Raw genomic sequence first — 16,364 nt, forward strand, 5'->3', positions numbered from 1 at the left:
GCTGTTCTGTCTAAGTTAATTGTCTCCTTATCAGATGAAATGTAAGCCTGTATTATGATTATTATTATTATAGCTCTGTTTTGCTTTAAGAAGCTTTGTTGCTGTTACTAAATATGAACAGCAGGGGCAGCAGTGTCAACTAAACGTCTAATATAATCTGTTTAATTGTATCTCTATTATTATTCTGTCCCCTTGCTCACTCAGCTTCCAACTCTAAAAACAAACAAAGTCTTTCAGACATTCTGGTAAAACAGCATCAAACCACAGATAGGACACTCATAAGTAAAGAAACAAAAATACCTTTGATCCTGGTAAAAGTTGATATGTGAGAAAACAGAAAGTTTTAAGTAATATATAAATCAACTTGCTTGACAAACTAGATAATGACAATAGACGTGATGTGTTGATAAAAGTCCCCCTGAGTGTCTCCCTCTGCTGCCTGCACTTCACAAACCTCAGAGCATCGTCGGCTGTGTGGCTGTGAGATAAGAGCATGATCGATTTGTTTTGCTGCGCAGACTGACAGTCAACCTTTGGCTGTTCAAATTAAATTACACAGAGCGAGAGAGAAAAGATGGGAGGATAAGGGGGAGCGATGAGGAGGGATATTGCCTGAATGTAGAGAAAGCATTGATGGAATGACTGACGAAGAGGAGGAGAGTCGCTGCAAAGAGTCTGAGGGGAAAGATGTTTGGTTTTGAGAAATTGAGTTAGAAGTTACAACGTAAACCGTTAATATAATATAACCTTCTGCGCTGACATCTGCTGGACACTCTGTGAACTTGTTAAACCAAATCTATCTATCTATCTATCTATCTATCTATCTATCTATCTATCTATCTATCTTTCTATCATAAAATTACAATACTTTTGAATAGTAAGTTATTGTCATCTTCCATAATAACATTAACACAATTGACATTAACCATATTGCAGGATATTTAATATTATAAACATTATTTTATTAGAAATCTTGTATACAAACCTGTTGTCTCTTCTGGTCTTACCTGCAATTAACATGTAATTTCACCTTTTTAATGTAATGAGTTTGACAAATTTATTGTTTTTCATCAAGACATGTATTATTATTATGATTATTATGATTGTTATTATTATTATTATTATTGTTGTTGTTATTATTATTATTTGCAGCAATTGAACACTCTTTTCTACCTTTAATATAGAAACAAACTACACCTCTTCCACATAAACTAAACCATAAATGGATACTAGAGCCTGACTGATGTTTCAGAAACATATCAGATCTGCATTTTCGTTTGCCAATATGAAAACTTTTGTTATGATTGTGTTTATTTTCTTAAGGCAACATCTACATATTTAAATGTATCTATGATACAAGTCTCAATACCATTTCATTGTCATAAGAGTTTGATTACAACATTTTAGGAATCATTACCAATTTTTTAAAGATGTCAATTTGCCAATATAATGGTACAATAATTAATTTACTCCACGATACCTGTATCAGCCCTCAAATTTTTGTTACCGTCACTCTGCAAGTAAACAATATCTTTAGATATTTTACACTAAAAAGACTGAAACTTAAAACACCACTGAACTGTTGAAATGCTTCAGTACACAGAGCGAGGACTGTGGATGTTGTCCCTGATCAGCTCACTGTCAGTAGCAACTATTTTAACATACATATAGAAATGTGAGGATTGTTTTAGGATAGACTTGTAAACATTAAAGTAGACAAACCATGAACAAAATCCTTAATGAGTGAAAGTATCTTGGGAAGACTTTCTCTGTGACGTCCCATCACAGCATCTCATCAAACTCTTTGGCTCCGTAACGTCAGATTCAGGCCAATGAAGCGTTGAGCAGCAGTTTCTCTTCCCATCATGCAGCTCTTCTGCGCTCCAGTAAGTGGCAACAACATCTATTAAAAGTCTGTTGTGTCTCTGAGTTTTGTTGTTGGAAGAAAACAAGATCATGTGTCATGGCCTGAATTCACAAAGCACGGTCGTAAAGACGGCTTCATTTTTGGGAAATTAGAGAAAGGAATCTGTGTTTATTTTCCCTTTTTTTATGTCCAAATACATTTCCTGTGAGAAAGCGAGCTCAATAGTTGTATAAATCCACAAAGGCACAAAAAGGCTGTTATCACAACAACAGAATTTATTGCATTCAAAGCAGATTAAAAGTAATAAGTCTACAACTGATGAACAGACTAAAGTCGTGTCTTTATGCACGAATGCACACGTGTTAATCAGCAAAAAAAAATTGCGTAAGCTGGTGTGTTTGCATGAGTTTATATACAAGAGTGTGTAATCAGATAGTATGACTGTGTGAGCGTGTGTGTGTCATTTCTTTAACACAAAGTGAAATCTTATTTTGAAAGTGCCTTTACAATACTACAAACTGGTACAAAGGATGCAGTGTGGAGGAGAGACGGCGGAAGAGATGAAGTGAGACAGACGACAAACCTACCCTCCGTCTGATGAGTGTGGTAGTGAGTGATGGTCTGTGTGTGGGTGAGCATGCTTATGAGAGTGTGTGTCTGAGTGCGGCAGAGGGTGAGGCTGTGCCCCGCTGAGGGTGTCGGGTAAAGACGGAGCGTCCAGGCCGTTGTCTGGGTACAGCTGCATCACTGCTCCCTCCTGGGTGCCCTCCTTACTGCAGGACTGGCAGCTGCAGTGGAAGATCCTCTCCACCAGCTTGTCCACACGAGGGGAGTCCTCACTGCCAGGGCACTCCAGAGTCACCTGTCCTCACACACACACACACACACACACACACACACACACACACAGAGAGCTGAATGCCTCTGTTTCCTGTCTAGAGGTACCAAGCCATAGTCTCGTGGGTTTGGTCAAACCGGTTTCCTCTCAGTGGCCTTGTTTACACTGTATCTGCACTTTATCCTAACACAAACTGAACTTTATTTGCTCTTGGTCTTAATCTTCAATTTTTTCAAACAGTTTTAACGATGTAAATTTGTTTTTGGTCCTCCTGCCATCATGTTCTTATTTCAGTTTGTGTTGTCTGATTGTGTTGATAGCACATAAGTCAATACACAAACAGGGTGAATTCAGGTAGTCTGGGACATTGGGTGATGTGGGACACCTACGCTCCAGTCTGTTTACTTCCTGTTCTAACAAAATCGCTGCAACAGGACTTTTACCACAGCTTTAGCATGGACATCATGTGACTGAAATCACATGACTTTAAACAGTTTGAACTGATTGTCTGGTTAGCTAACTAGTGCTAAATCACTTTGCTCTCTAGGACAGAGATGATCCAAAAAGCACAGAAGAGTCTGTCCTGTGTTCTGCAGCCATTGGTCTCACCAAGCATGTGGAGGAGACAATGGGCTGATCGATGATGATGATGATGGTCTCTCACCTGCAAGGACTGATGGTTCCCCAATAGAAATGATTGCATGAATAATCTGTTATTGTCATTTTTGCTTGTTGTTGAATTTTAAGGTATTTTTAAAAAATGTGATTCACCTTTAATATCATGTTTTAAAGGAATATTATATTTTTTTTAGGTAAGATACGGTTCTGAAAAAAATATGACTTTTACTTGTTAATATGAATTATTGACATTTCTATGAATACTATACATTTTCTTAGTAATTTTTTTCATAATGCATTTTAAAAGTTGGTAATATTGAGCTTGTCATGCATAAAGCAAGCCGAATATAAGATTACAAATTACACATTTTCTTTTTTGGCACAACGAACACTAAAAGCTGCGTCTTGTCTCCCCTGAGTATGATATCTCCATTCTTTCTTCTGGTGTGGTTAGAAAACATCTTAAGGATCACAGAAAGGTATTTAATATGTTGATGCAATGTGTAAAACAGATTTCAGAATACGTAGTAGAAGTCAAATTTGCAGAAAATGTCCCAGATTAACCGAATTCACCCTATGATAAACAGATCATGAACAACCCGCTCTCTGTGTAAATCTCTGTGTTGTACAAGCTGAACTGTTTCTCCGGACCTCACACAACTTCACCTCACTGTGTTTTCCACAGAAAATTATCATTCAGCAGTTTTATCAAGATCAAGTGCCAGAGCAGCACGAAGCAGAGTCCCCCTTCATGAGAGCTGGCTTTGTGTTGTTTCTAACTCCATTTTTGTTTAAAGTCCTGCAGCAGCAGTCACGACCAGGGAGATAAACATCCAGTTCGAGCTAATTAGAAGTAAGAGGAGACTGTGGATGCATTTTCTCTGGCCTCCTGCATGCAACAAAAATAGCAAGACAACTAGTAAAGTAATGGGCTGTGGGCTCTAGATACAATATTTAGCTCTGAAACATGAGGAGGCCTCACCTGTGGTCCCACCCGCCCAGTCTACCTGTCAGCTTTCCAAACTACATACACTAAACCACAAAACTGTTGTTATCACAGGACTGGAATTCCTCTGGCTTAAAGGGACAATAAACCCATGTGATACAGACTCCAACTAATGAAGAACCACAGACATCCTGGGTTTATGTTTTTTTTCCTCTGCTTTTTATTTGCTAGTGAACAGCACATGCTTGCCATTTTTCACGCTGGAAACTTGTGGTTTATGTGTGAGTTTGACGAGTCAGTGTTGGTGTGCGCTTGCCACATGAGCTAATGTGCAATAACTCTTACCACTTCCCACTGTGTCTGAGCAGGCATGCAGGAGTCACAGTGCACCAGAGACTCGGTCGACTGTGGGAACGTGTTGGGGACACTGTAACTGAAGCACTGGCCCAGACAAGCTCTGCAACGAGGAGGAGAGAGCGCATCATTATATTTCATTCAACTGCACGGCCAGAGAGATCATGCTTGTATGTGAGCAAAAAAAACAAAACTAAAAAATTTAAACCAACATAAATTCACTGGGATTAATGTTCATCTCCACATAGGACTCTGTTAGATATGCTTCCAATTCACATTTCAAGTAGAAATCAAACGACTACATACAAAGTCAGAAGAATAAGTCAGAAAGTAAAACAACATTTAGTTAGTTTGGTTCTTTTCATGGGATTTGTTGACAATAGGAAACAATATTAACATCCCAGCCTTGACCTTTAAAGCAACACTATGTCAACTTTACTGAGTAACAGCGCCCTCTGCAGCCATTAATTCTGTTCGGCAATTGAGTGGTTTTGCATGTAGAGAAAAAACAAAGTCTATAGATTGTGTCGTCCCACTCACTGAACTGAAACACATGTGACCGTAGGGTATTATAACCCATGATCTGCATCTTCCTGAAGAAGAATAGCTGCTTCTGTTGCAAATACACTAAACTATATTTAGAATTCTTCATATTTTAAAAGTATCCCAATAACTATCAGAGATAAACTTTTGTTTATTTAACTGATCTACAGTTCATCATTACGCCTGAACTTGCTGGATCTGATTCTGACTATTTAAGCTGTGACTACCAGTCAGTCCCACACTTCTCACAGGAGACACTGCTGTTTTAAGGTAAACAAGTTACAAAGTGTTTCTTTTATATAAATACCTGCAGTTTTCCATCCTTATTTAGATTTTTAAATGCAGTTTTCCACCTATAGAGGCTGCTAATGCTTACATTAATTCTGCAGCATGTTTACAGTTTGTGTTACAGTTAGTAATTTGTTTTTTATATATACATCAGTGGATCATCTGTCACACATAAGTGTCACATCTCTGTCATTATTTGAATACTCTGTGATAATAATAATAATTTCATCTACAGCACTTTTTGAGTAAAGGGCAGATAGTGCTTACCAGTGCATGGAGGCAGCATGAAAAAGACAGAGGCAGATATGAAAAAACAACATCAAAATACAATACAGCATAAAAGACAGTTAGTTATAAAATGCTTATAATTAAGCTTTAAAAAACACAGAGCTGTGTTGTGCAGACAACTACAATTAATCTAAGACAAGAAGCTAAGTCTATATAAATGAATTAAAAGACAGGATTTTAAAAACCGAAACAGTATCATTACACTGAATCCAAATACGAAGTGTCATTACAGCAAGAGCTCGATCCCCACTTGACCTTAACCTGAGTTCTGGAACAGCTAAAAGATCTAAGCAGCAGATTTAAGAGGCCTTTTGAGATAATAAGAGTTGACTGTGTTCAAGGAAACCAGGGAAAATACAAGAATCTACACTGTTACTGTAGCTACTGTTGTATGTGTGGGATTATGGTAAATAACTCTTAATGTGTAAGATCACTTTTATGAGCTACTTGAAGTAAAGCACCTCGATATTCTTTTCATCAGTGCCAATCTCCATTGTGTCCTTCAAACTGAACTGAATCACTGAGAATAAAACGTATTGACATTTCCACATTGCTCTCCCTCTTCTCTCCAGCTGCACTGAGAGACAGAGACAGAGGGACAGAGAGGGCCTTCATCCTGACCTGTTTTGAATAGAGCGAGGCTGACATCCCGTGTGCCCGACTATCTGTGTGATGTTCTTGGCTTCGCACCAGGCGCTCTTGTCAGGGAACAACGCCAGGCGGTTGATGTGTGCAGGCGGTGCCGCTGAATACAGTGCAAACAGTGCGCAGCAAATCTGAATCCTCTGCCACATGACTGCACCTACAGGGGCAGAAAAACCCTCAGCGTTACCACCCTGTTAAACCTGGTACCAGACAAAATCGCACAATGTTTCTACACGTCCTCTGATGTGCTCAGATTTCTTCTGTTTGAATAGATAACATGAAATGTGAACTTTACATATGCCTTCTATAGTGAATTGAAAACTTCCTGGTATTTAGCAGCTTGAAAACCAGAGGCCCAATGGGATTCACATTGTGTCCGGTTGTCAGGTTTGTCTCATTTGAATGATGATTAGATTATAAGAGATGGTTTTTCAATGATCTGTATCACCTGCTGGTTTCATATTATCCCAAAGAGACAATAAGATGAGCTAGGGAGAGGTGCTCCAAACACCTGAATGTAAAACCAAGGCGTCCCAGTGCTCTCTTCCACATTATCTTTAAAAATGCCTTACCCAGTCACGTCATTTACAACCTCCTAAATTCTTTTGTCCTGCTGCTTATGAAAAAAAAAGTTGCCAGTGGTCACCCAGGTTGACTTCTTTACGCACTTTTCAGCACTTCCATATGCGTCTGACACAAGTAACCTGACCTTGTCTGCAGAGAACCAGCAGAGCCATCTGGGCCATGCTGAAGATTTAAAACATGAAGGGGCTGCCGGGGCACACCGCTGGGAGGGGGCAGGACCTGCTTTCATGAATATACATACGACTTTTCTTCTTTCTTTCTCTTCTCTTTTGGACACGCTTCAATTGAACTCTTAAACGATTTCAGTCATAATGGTGAAAATTGTAATTTCTTTTCTTTCTTCATGTGGAATAAAGTCCCAGGGAACAGTTAAAATGGTTAGTGTATACAATAGAAAAAATTATATCTAAAACGTTGTTTAGTATTTTACATAAGTGTGGCAATAAAATGTTGAGTTGACTTCTAAAAATGTAAGTTGTTTTTTTTTCAGAATTTTGAACCAATTCAGTTTTAATAGTGTAGTTTCTTGAATGGACAAGTTTTCAGTAGCATTGAAATAAGATTCTGTGGAAAAGACTTTTTCTTCTGGCCTTTTTTACATTATTCAACTTCTTCTAATCATGAAGTTTGTAAAATATAATTTACTTTTTTTGATAGTCAACAGTTTATTTCCTCGATTTAACGTTACTTAATGTGGGAGCAGCTGTAATCGTCATTTTAAGTTGACTACAAAAAATGCTAAGCAACTTGGTTGTTTTCAGAATTTTAAGTCCATTACATTTTTACATAGTCTCTTACCAGTCTCCACTAACATAACGTAAAGTAACATACTGTAACAGTTCAAGTTAACGTCTGTTTTGCTTAAAGCTTCTTCTTCCTCTGGCCTTTTTGTCATTTTCATTAATCGACTTTATTTAGTCATGAATGTTAATAAAATATAATTTCCTTAATTCGTTCACAGTCAGAACTCAGTGTTTAGTTGACTATTGACATTTTTTTCAAAAAAATGTTTTATCTAAATTTTGAGCCAATAAAATTTTAATAGTGTATAGTCGTATAGCAGACCAGTTTGGAGTAATGTAACGTAAAGTAAAGTCAAAGTTACAGTGAACGTCTTTAAGTCTAAGCAAAAAGTGAAGATGTCTTCTTCTGCCTTTTTTCTTTTTCTTTAATCTTCTTTTAATCATTTACAGTATGCCAATGAAATATAATTTCTTTACATTTTAAATAAAGTCAAAACTTTATTTCCTCGAGTTGTCGTTCTTCAATGTGGAAGCAGCTCAAACAAACATTTTAACAAGTGAAAGTTTAAACAGCTGCAAAAAGAGAAAAGTACCTGATGTAACGTGTTAGATTGCAGATAGTGAAGTAATGGCGTTACTTTTTTAAAAAGTAAAAAGTATGTTCTGAGGCCCAGCAGTGGTCATGGTGGAGACACTTACCGGAGGAACAGCCGGTTGATCACTGCGCAACGTCCCGCTGAGCTGAGCCCTGACGCGGGGCTGGAGAAGGCAGGGGATGCGGCTGCTGGTCGGACAACCTCCGGGCTCCGGTGATCACAGGAAACTCTGAGCACAAGTGAGCGGCTCCGTGTGTCATACGAAAGTTACATCATCCGGAAAGAATAAAGAACCGTTCCTCCGTCCGACTGCACGGCCGCGGGGAAGGATGGAGAGATGGGCTCGGCAGTGAGCGCTATCTCATCTCCGGGCCCATCAGCTCTGAGCGTCCCTCTCCTTTGTTCCCCCCCACCACACTTAAATTCCCATGTAGGAAAGAAGAAGAAACAGGACAAGTTTCCAGGTTGTATTGTTTGGTTGTGAAGCTTCGGAACAGGGGTGAGGCAGCGGTGCAGCCCTCTGACACACCGGGGTCCTGCTGCGCCGTTTCGGGACGTAAGAAAACGCGGAGGGAGGGATGAGGGCACGGAGGGAAGGAGGGAGGGAAAGTGTTGGGTCGGTTTCAAAAGTTTCCCCAAGTAGGAGCGAGGCGAGACCACAGATCAGATTTACTGGACAAATATGCAAATACAACGAGATGAGACAGATAGGGTCGAGCACTCACGGTCATGTGTGACACATCTGGGGCAGCTTGGCCATCGTAGGTTTTCAGATTTTAAAAGTGAAACGTTAATAAAGCGGTGTAATAACCCGGTACAAGTGGGAAACAGATGTGAATGGCTCTGAGTCACACTTCTCTCTCCATAGACACATGAAAAGCACCTTTAGTAGGCTGCAGTAATATGAAGAGCAGGTTACCTCGACCATATGCTGATGACACCTTGGTTTCATTAAGGCCCCACAATATGTTTGACAGACTCTGGAGGAGCAGGAGTCGCTGGAAGGCAGTGTGTTCCCTGGTCTCGCTGACATGTGAGCCGGATCCGTTTATTAAATATGATTTCAATAGGAATTTGGGGGATAAACCTGCCTTTTGATGCGCAAATCATACATGTCAGGCTATTTTCATGGTTCAAAAGCTCTCAACTGTACCTCAAAGGAGGAATGAGTGGAGAAATACGTGTTTGAATCCTCCAGGGGGAATACAAATACACACATTGGGGTCCAAAAGTCTTTAAAGAGGATAATCCCCTGCAGGATGTTTACCATGTATTAGAAATGTATAAGCTTCATATTATTTCTTTCTTATCCCTTATCTTAAAGGGATAAAATGGCCCTTTCATTCGACACTGTACTCTTTACAATCTTTCCATGACTCACTTGTGTAAGCACCAGCCCTTCACTGCACGTCCAAATACAGGACGAGATGAGATGAGCTAAAGACCCAACTAACGGGTAAAAATCACTTCTGTTCCTTCTTCCCTTTGCTCATTCTTATATGTGACGGTGTATGAGTCCATCTGCAGAATCCCAATTAAATCTCAGAAAGACCAGCGTTGACTTTGCTCTTAATTCAAAACAAATTGCCTCCATAACCTATAATTATATCTTTCATATATAAAGTACTTGTCTACTACTTTCAATACTGTTTGTACCAAGTCTCTGATTTTAGCTTCTCTTCACTGGCTTCCAGTAGATTTTAGAACAGATTTTATTTCTGACTTTTAAGGCCTGCTCACCTTATTATATATTTTAGATCTTTTGACACCACATGTGCCCGGTCGTGACCTGAGCTCCTCAGCGAAGGCCCTTTACTCACCATTCCACAGTCCCGGCTGAGGACCTGAGGTGACGGGGCCTTTTCGGTCAGGGCTCCCACTCTGTGGAAAACTCTCCCTGAGGAGAGCTGCCTGACAAATTCCCCTCTTTTAAATCTTTCTCAAAGACACATTTTTGTCAGTGTGCTTTCTTCAGGTTCTGATCTTACTATTTCCACCATTTTACAATGTTTTATTTGATCTTTTTACTCTTTTCTCATTTCAAATTATATTTTATTTTTGTAGAGCTCTATTGCTGTGTGATCTTCAAAATACATTTTCCTATTGTTTACCTTCAATTTTATATTTTTAACTTGAAAAGCACCTTTTTTATTATTGTATGAATGCTGCATGATGCTGCAGTGCCTCGTGATGTTTCATACGTAAAATGTAACCTGCAAAAAATGTATTATTAAGTATATTATTAACTCCAGCTTTGAATGTGCTGTAGTGGAACAAAGAGTATTTTCATCTGAAAATTATATAGCTAAACACAATGAAATGTTAAGCGCCAGTGCCTGGAAATTGATGTCATGGAAAGTAATAAAGCACTAAATCTGCTTATTTGAATTCCATCCCCATTGGCCTCATTGTCTTTTAAAAGTAAATCAACTGCAGCAGTTTGAGCCTGGAGTCGTGCAGCAGCACACATGCACGTCTCACCTTTTATTACATGACATTCACCAGCACTGATTAACCAGTTCTTCCCCATTAGATAAATAAAAAGGACTGGATAAAGTTCTTCGATCGGTTATTGTGAAACATCATGGAGACATTTTTCAGACAGGCACAGACAGGTACAGACGATGGGTTTAGCTGTCCTGATACACCTCACCTGTGTGACCAGTTCCCCTCTCATCCCCCATCCCCCTCACACACACACCCCCATTCCTACACTTCATCTCGTCAGTGCTCCCTTGCTCACAGGTGTTCAGCCTGGCTGGACTTCATAAGCCCCCCTATCTGTTTCACGCTTCACTTGCAAACAAATATTTTAATGGACAGGGGATGAGTGACACGGCTTAATTTCTGACAGGGTTACTCTGTGTCTAAAGCACCGCACTACACCCAGCGCTGAAGAAAACAGGCCTTTGAACACACTGAAGTGGGTTTAGATCTGTTGTGTGCAGGAATGTACTGTATGTGCTTATACTTAACATTGCTAAGAAAACCTTTCCTGCGACGGAGGGAGGGAAAATGTGAGTGTGTAGCAGAGTGGGCATGCAACAGTGGATTCATTTCTTTGATGTGAACGTACAACATGCGTAATGTTCAGACATGCAAAGTGCAGAACTCACCTGTTAGTAATAACACCGAGCTCCAGTCCAGAAATGGCATTCCTCTGCATTCCATGGATTGTGCTTCACCAGGGGGGCTGGATAAACATGTGCGCATGTATGCACGCACGCACGCACGCACGCATACACACACACAATCCCTCTTCTCTCCAAGCAGACCCATGAAATCATACATAAGTGATCAATCACACTCAAAACAACCTCAGCCAATGAATACACAGGATGTAAGAGATTCCTGCTGATATGAAGATGCGATTTTTCAAACTCCCAGTGACGAGAACAGTTGCAGTCACAGAAACACTCTTGTCTGAAAACAGGACCATATAACAAGACGTACACTGTCCTTATGGTCTAAGAGTTTTCCTGTCTTTATTTTAAAAAACTGAATCTATAAATCAGAAAGCTGTTTTTTCATGTCACACTATTTGCAAAAAAAACCTTCCTAGCAATAGGAAGTATCTACGTGTCCTTGAGCAAGACACTGAACCCCCTAATAAGACATGCATTACACGGACAAAGTGTTTTGACGAAATAAAGCGCTTCATAAATGCAGCATGTTTGTAATTTCCGATATTTCCTTCACCGACTGCATTTTCTTTAATTCCATCTTTGTGTGCAAGTTTTCATCCTCCCACTCTCAGGGCTGCAGATGCTGAACCTGGCCCTCATTCCAAAACAGCAGGAGTTCAAGTCTCCCAGCTCATTAACACACAAAATTTACTCCCACCCCCAAAACCACATTTTTTCTTCTTAAACACGCACACAGAAAAACAGAGAGAGAGAGAAAGACAGAGTTTTCCATAATGACTTTATTAAATATATCGACTACTCTTTTGTTACAAACACGTGCATCGGTGGACACCAGCGCCATGGCAGAAAGGAACAGCACAGAAAACAAAGACAACTGAAAAACAGATGAGCGACTGTGTGGTAAATCCTCATCTTCTTTAGTCCGTCATTACTGGTCCTGAGGATTAACATGCAAACACACACAGAAACCATGTGTCATGACGGGTCAGTGTGTCATAAACCTCAAACAAAATGACTCATCTCACCCTCTGTGCTCACCTTAACCACACGTCCGTGAATCAGGTACGGGGACCTGAACTCATGCTGGCAGTTGGCGTATCCCATGCCCAGTCCCAGACCTGAACCCAATGACACGGGCCACGTCCGACCTACGAGAGGGGGGGGAAAAAACATTGCATTTTAAAAAAGAAATCTTTAAAGAAAAGAACATTGATTTACTGGGATAACTTGATAAAGATCACTTACGTTTAAAGAAAAGGACGGAGAATACGATGCCCACACCAAGGCCAGTCACTGCAGGGAGGAGGAAAAAAGTATGAGGAACTAGATCAAAATACACGTCCTAATGATTTGACTTAAATACTCAGGTAATGGGATCACGTCTGAATCAGGATGTAAACTGGCATAGATGTAAATCTGTTGTAATGAGGTCCGCAGGGGGGCCGCTATTACATTTGATGCAGGAGTTAGTAAATAGCAGCAAAGTTAGTATGACATTGCTCATTAGGAAAAGGGAGGGAGAGAAAAAGCAGCAAGAGCTCAAACGTCCAAGAGAGGAAGAAACCGTTGAAGGGGTGCGAGAGAGGGGGAACGGAGTTAAAAAGGAGCCAGGTCAGTATTCATGAGGCAGAGGGCAGGGGAGGTAATAGGTAAACACGTGCACATACATGCAGGTTAAGTGATGTCTTGACACCGTGGTCGAGTAAAAGGTTAGTCGGAGGCACAGAAGTTGCCTGGGCTGTTAGGAGTGCTGCGACCAGAGCGGGATCTCGAGGTGGAATGTGTTTGTGTGCTTAACTTCACCTCGCTGCAGGCCATACCGCACCCAACAGCACACCAGCCAGCACAGAAAACACATAAAAACAAGTATTTGGGCCCCTCCGAGTCTTAATTGGATTCAGAGCTATGCAGCATGACCTCTTTGCCTGAACCAGAACCTTCAAACTGTTTCCTATTACAAAATCTACACGTCAGACAGGACCACAAAAGCTCCTGTTCGTCCTCGTTATCACGGCACGTCGACAAAAAAAAAAGAAATATCACCGTCCTCTGCATCCTTGTCGAGAAAACATTTAGTTCAAGTTGAGTTCCTCACTCTGTTACAGCCTCCCTCTGTCTTTGCTCTCCAGCCAGAGCATTTTTGAAACCTACGGTTTTTCCACTGACTGAAATACAGTAAAAAGCACTGGCAAAATGTGAGGGTAGATCAACATCTCATTTTGGCTTCATTTCTCTTCGTCTGGACATCTCCAAGGGGGATGGATTATAACAAAAACATTTGTGCTGGAGTAGAATGATTGTATAACCCACAGGCCTGAGAACGCACAATAAGTTCTGTAGAAGGATCCAGAGCCGGTTAACTACATTGTTATTTTTCTCATTACCGACATTTTCTGCCAATGGCATCAATGACACATTCACTTGCGATCATCACGAGTTAGTGAATTATACTGCTGGCCTTTTTCTCCCTCAACATTGCTTTTTTAAAATGATTGTGAAAACACATTACTTTGTAAAACTCTGCTTGGAGGGGCCACTGTTGAGCTGAACTTTAATGAAAGAAATAATCTCACCAAACATTACTAAGACTAAATCAACATGGTGGTTTTAATTGCACTGTTCTATTTACAGGTTTCTTTTCCATTTTTTGCATTTTCAGTCAACCGGTCGGCTGCAGACTGAAATGTCTCAACAACTTGAAGGGGCATTGCCATGAAACTTTGTACAGACTTTGATTTTGGTTTGTTGCGTCACAATGAGGGATTTGGGCTTTCTTTAAGTGAAATATCCAAACAACTATTTACTGTAGGTTCTTATTACTGACTCGTAAAACTAACGGCCACTCACATCAAACTCAGCTGATCCTTGTGGTTATTGTTAAAAAGCTAATGATAGCATGCTAATGTACTGTACTTCTTAACATGGTGAACATTAAAGCCGCTACACATCGGCACGGTAACATTGTTACTGTGAGCAAGTTAATATTGAATTCAAAACACCACTGCATCAAATTACAGCCTCACAACGGCTCCAATGTTGTTGTAGAGTCTTGGTCTTGTTAATACAAAGCATACACAGGGCCCAGGGATGGAAACGTGTATATGTAGCAAAAAAAAAAACTGTACAGAATTATTTATAATATTCTTTTTGAAGTGCAAAAGTAAAGACATGCAATTGTGAGTGACAATGGGCTCGGCTGGTTCAGTTTTTACTGAGAAAGATGTTCTGCTCTTTTTAGATAAAGTTAAACGCAGACCTTTCAACATCACCATTATCAGCTCAAACAAATGAGACTGTGCTGAGTTCTACTACAATTATTACTGGCCTTTCTCACCCTTGTTCCTCATATAAATACCATGTTTCCAATAAACACCGTTTTTTTCCTCCTCTGAAGAGGATGTTGCTGATTGTTTCCCTCTGTAGCATCAATCCACATGCAATTGGTTTCTCGTTCCCTTTGCTAAAAGAAGTTGGATTTGACTTCCCTCGTGGTTTCTTCACTTTTATCATTGGCCAGTTGGCTACTGTGTAAAATCCTGAGCTTCCTTTATAAGCACAGCGCTTCTCCTTTGTAGGATATCCAAGAGTTTGACCACAAAATCTGTGGTGCTAAATATATACAAGTAGGCTAAAGGCGTTATTGATACACTCACACAATGCTGCACAAAGTAGGCCAGAGATTGTGTACCTGAATTATCATATTAAGTTTTGACTAACCAAAGAAATGTACTTTTTAAACAAGACAGGTTAGTATATGCAGCTGAGTTTCTCTGACTAACAGACACGTTGGTGCAGCTGGCAATTCGCTACACTGAGCTCAAAGAGACGCCACAATACAGATGTTTTTCCTTCCAGCAAGAAACCTTTCATCGGGCCAGCGCTGACTTCACTGGTGTCTTCTGGTACAGACAGTTTACCAGTCTGAGCATTTCGAGTGCTTCAGCACTGGACTGAACCAAATACTATTGATTAACTTGATCCCAAACAACACAGAGAGAGACTGATGATCTGCTTTAATATTGGTTAGTTTCTCCTCTCTCACTGCTTCTCTTTATTCTGATAATTGGCCAAATTTAGCAACATATGTCACAATATAATTGTAAATATATACTTGAGATGTATACATACAGAGTTGTAGGGTGTTTGTTCACTTCAGGCCATGCTAGTGTGTTCAGTAACAAATGATATAGCATTTGAAATGTAGTTTTTTTTTTAAACAGTCTAGAGGGTGCATGTCTATTTTTACTTTTTAGCAATGATGTAACCCTCACAGAGTGTGTGGCAGTAAAGTTCTGAAGACAACTATCTGTCACCTCTAATTCTAGACATAGCAGATGTATTTACATTAATTTTGACTGACATGATTGTGGAAGATCATTTGCTTGGTAAACAGGAAATCTTAAGAGGACAAGATAACTGAAAGTCACTATTTTATGCTCATTTTGTCAGTGGAAACATATCTATATGTAAACAATAACAATATATTGTGTGATGCTTGTTTACTTAACGTGTTTCGTATCCAGATATGACTTTAAGCTGATTACATTTAGACCTGGTATAATGAGAGTCTCGCAATGTGATCTCAATGTGATCTCAATGTGATCTGATCGCCCTGTCCAGCTCAGGTTAGATCCCCCTCTCATTTGCACAGGTCCAGAAACCAACTACAAAAAAATATATATATATAGAAGAAGACAGAAAGAGATGGCAGCCATCTGTGATGCTGAGTTATTGTGTTGGCCTCAATGCATTGGTGTCTTGAAAAATGTAAGGATTGAGGAGAGGGCTGCATCATGTGTTCACCGGCTGCACCTTCCTCCTGGTAGGATACACCTGTATTCAATGTGTTCACAATCCGTCAGTGACAACCTCTGGAGGTTGTTTGGCCAACCTGATCACAATTTACA

General features: G+C 40.0%; 2 protein-coding genes across 2 annotated transcripts in view; both read right to left on the bottom strand.

Annotated features, from left to right (window-relative positions):
- Positions 1-2,122: 2,122 nt before the first annotated feature.
- Positions 2,123-8,872, bottom strand: nbl1 (NBL1, DAN family BMP antagonist). Its single transcript, XM_035151460.1, has 4 exons — positions 8,415-8,872; positions 6,364-6,544; positions 4,615-4,726; positions 2,123-2,729 (listed from the first exon to the last, which is right to left on the bottom strand). The coding sequence occupies exons 2-4, from the start codon at positions 6,534-6,536 to the stop codon at positions 2,451-2,453; spliced, it is 564 nt and encodes a 187-aa protein (XP_035007351.1). The 5' UTR covers positions 6,537-6,544; positions 8,415-8,872; the 3' UTR covers positions 2,123-2,450.
- A 3,346-nt stretch (positions 8,873-12,218) lies between these two features.
- Positions 12,219-16,364, bottom strand: part of LOC118104531 (MICOS complex subunit Mic10) — a 5,112-nt gene continuing 966 nt past the window's right edge. The window contains exons 2-4 of the mRNA XM_035151467.2: positions 12,703-12,750; positions 12,496-12,605; positions 12,219-12,394 (exon numbers count right to left, since the gene is read on the bottom strand). Of these exons, the coding sequence (XP_035007358.1) occupies positions 12,386-12,394; positions 12,496-12,605; positions 12,703-12,750 (167 nt within the window). The 3' untranslated portion in view covers positions 12,219-12,385. The remainder of the gene's footprint in view (positions 12,395-12,495; positions 12,606-12,702; positions 12,751-16,364) is intronic.

Source organism: Hippoglossus stenolepis, chromosome 3 (genome assembly GCF_022539355.2).
Source record: "Hippoglossus stenolepis isolate QCI-W04-F060 chromosome 3, HSTE1.2, whole genome shotgun sequence".
Classification (NCBI taxonomy): domain Eukaryota; kingdom Metazoa; phylum Chordata; class Actinopteri; order Pleuronectiformes; family Pleuronectidae; genus Hippoglossus; species Hippoglossus stenolepis.

Coding starts and splice junctions, on each gene's coding strand:
- nbl1 (XM_035151460.1), bottom strand. CDS start 6,536: ATGTGGCAGAGGATTCAGATTTGCTGCGCACTGTTTGCACTGTATTCA. Junction 4,727..6,363: donor CCTCGCTCTATTCAAAACAG/GTCAGGATGAAG, acceptor TCCTCGTTGCAG/AGCTTGTCTGGGCCAGTGCT. Junction 2,730..4,614: donor CTCAGACACAGTGGGAAGTG/GTAAGAGTTATT, acceptor GTGTGAGGACAG/GTGACTCTGGAGTGCCCTGG.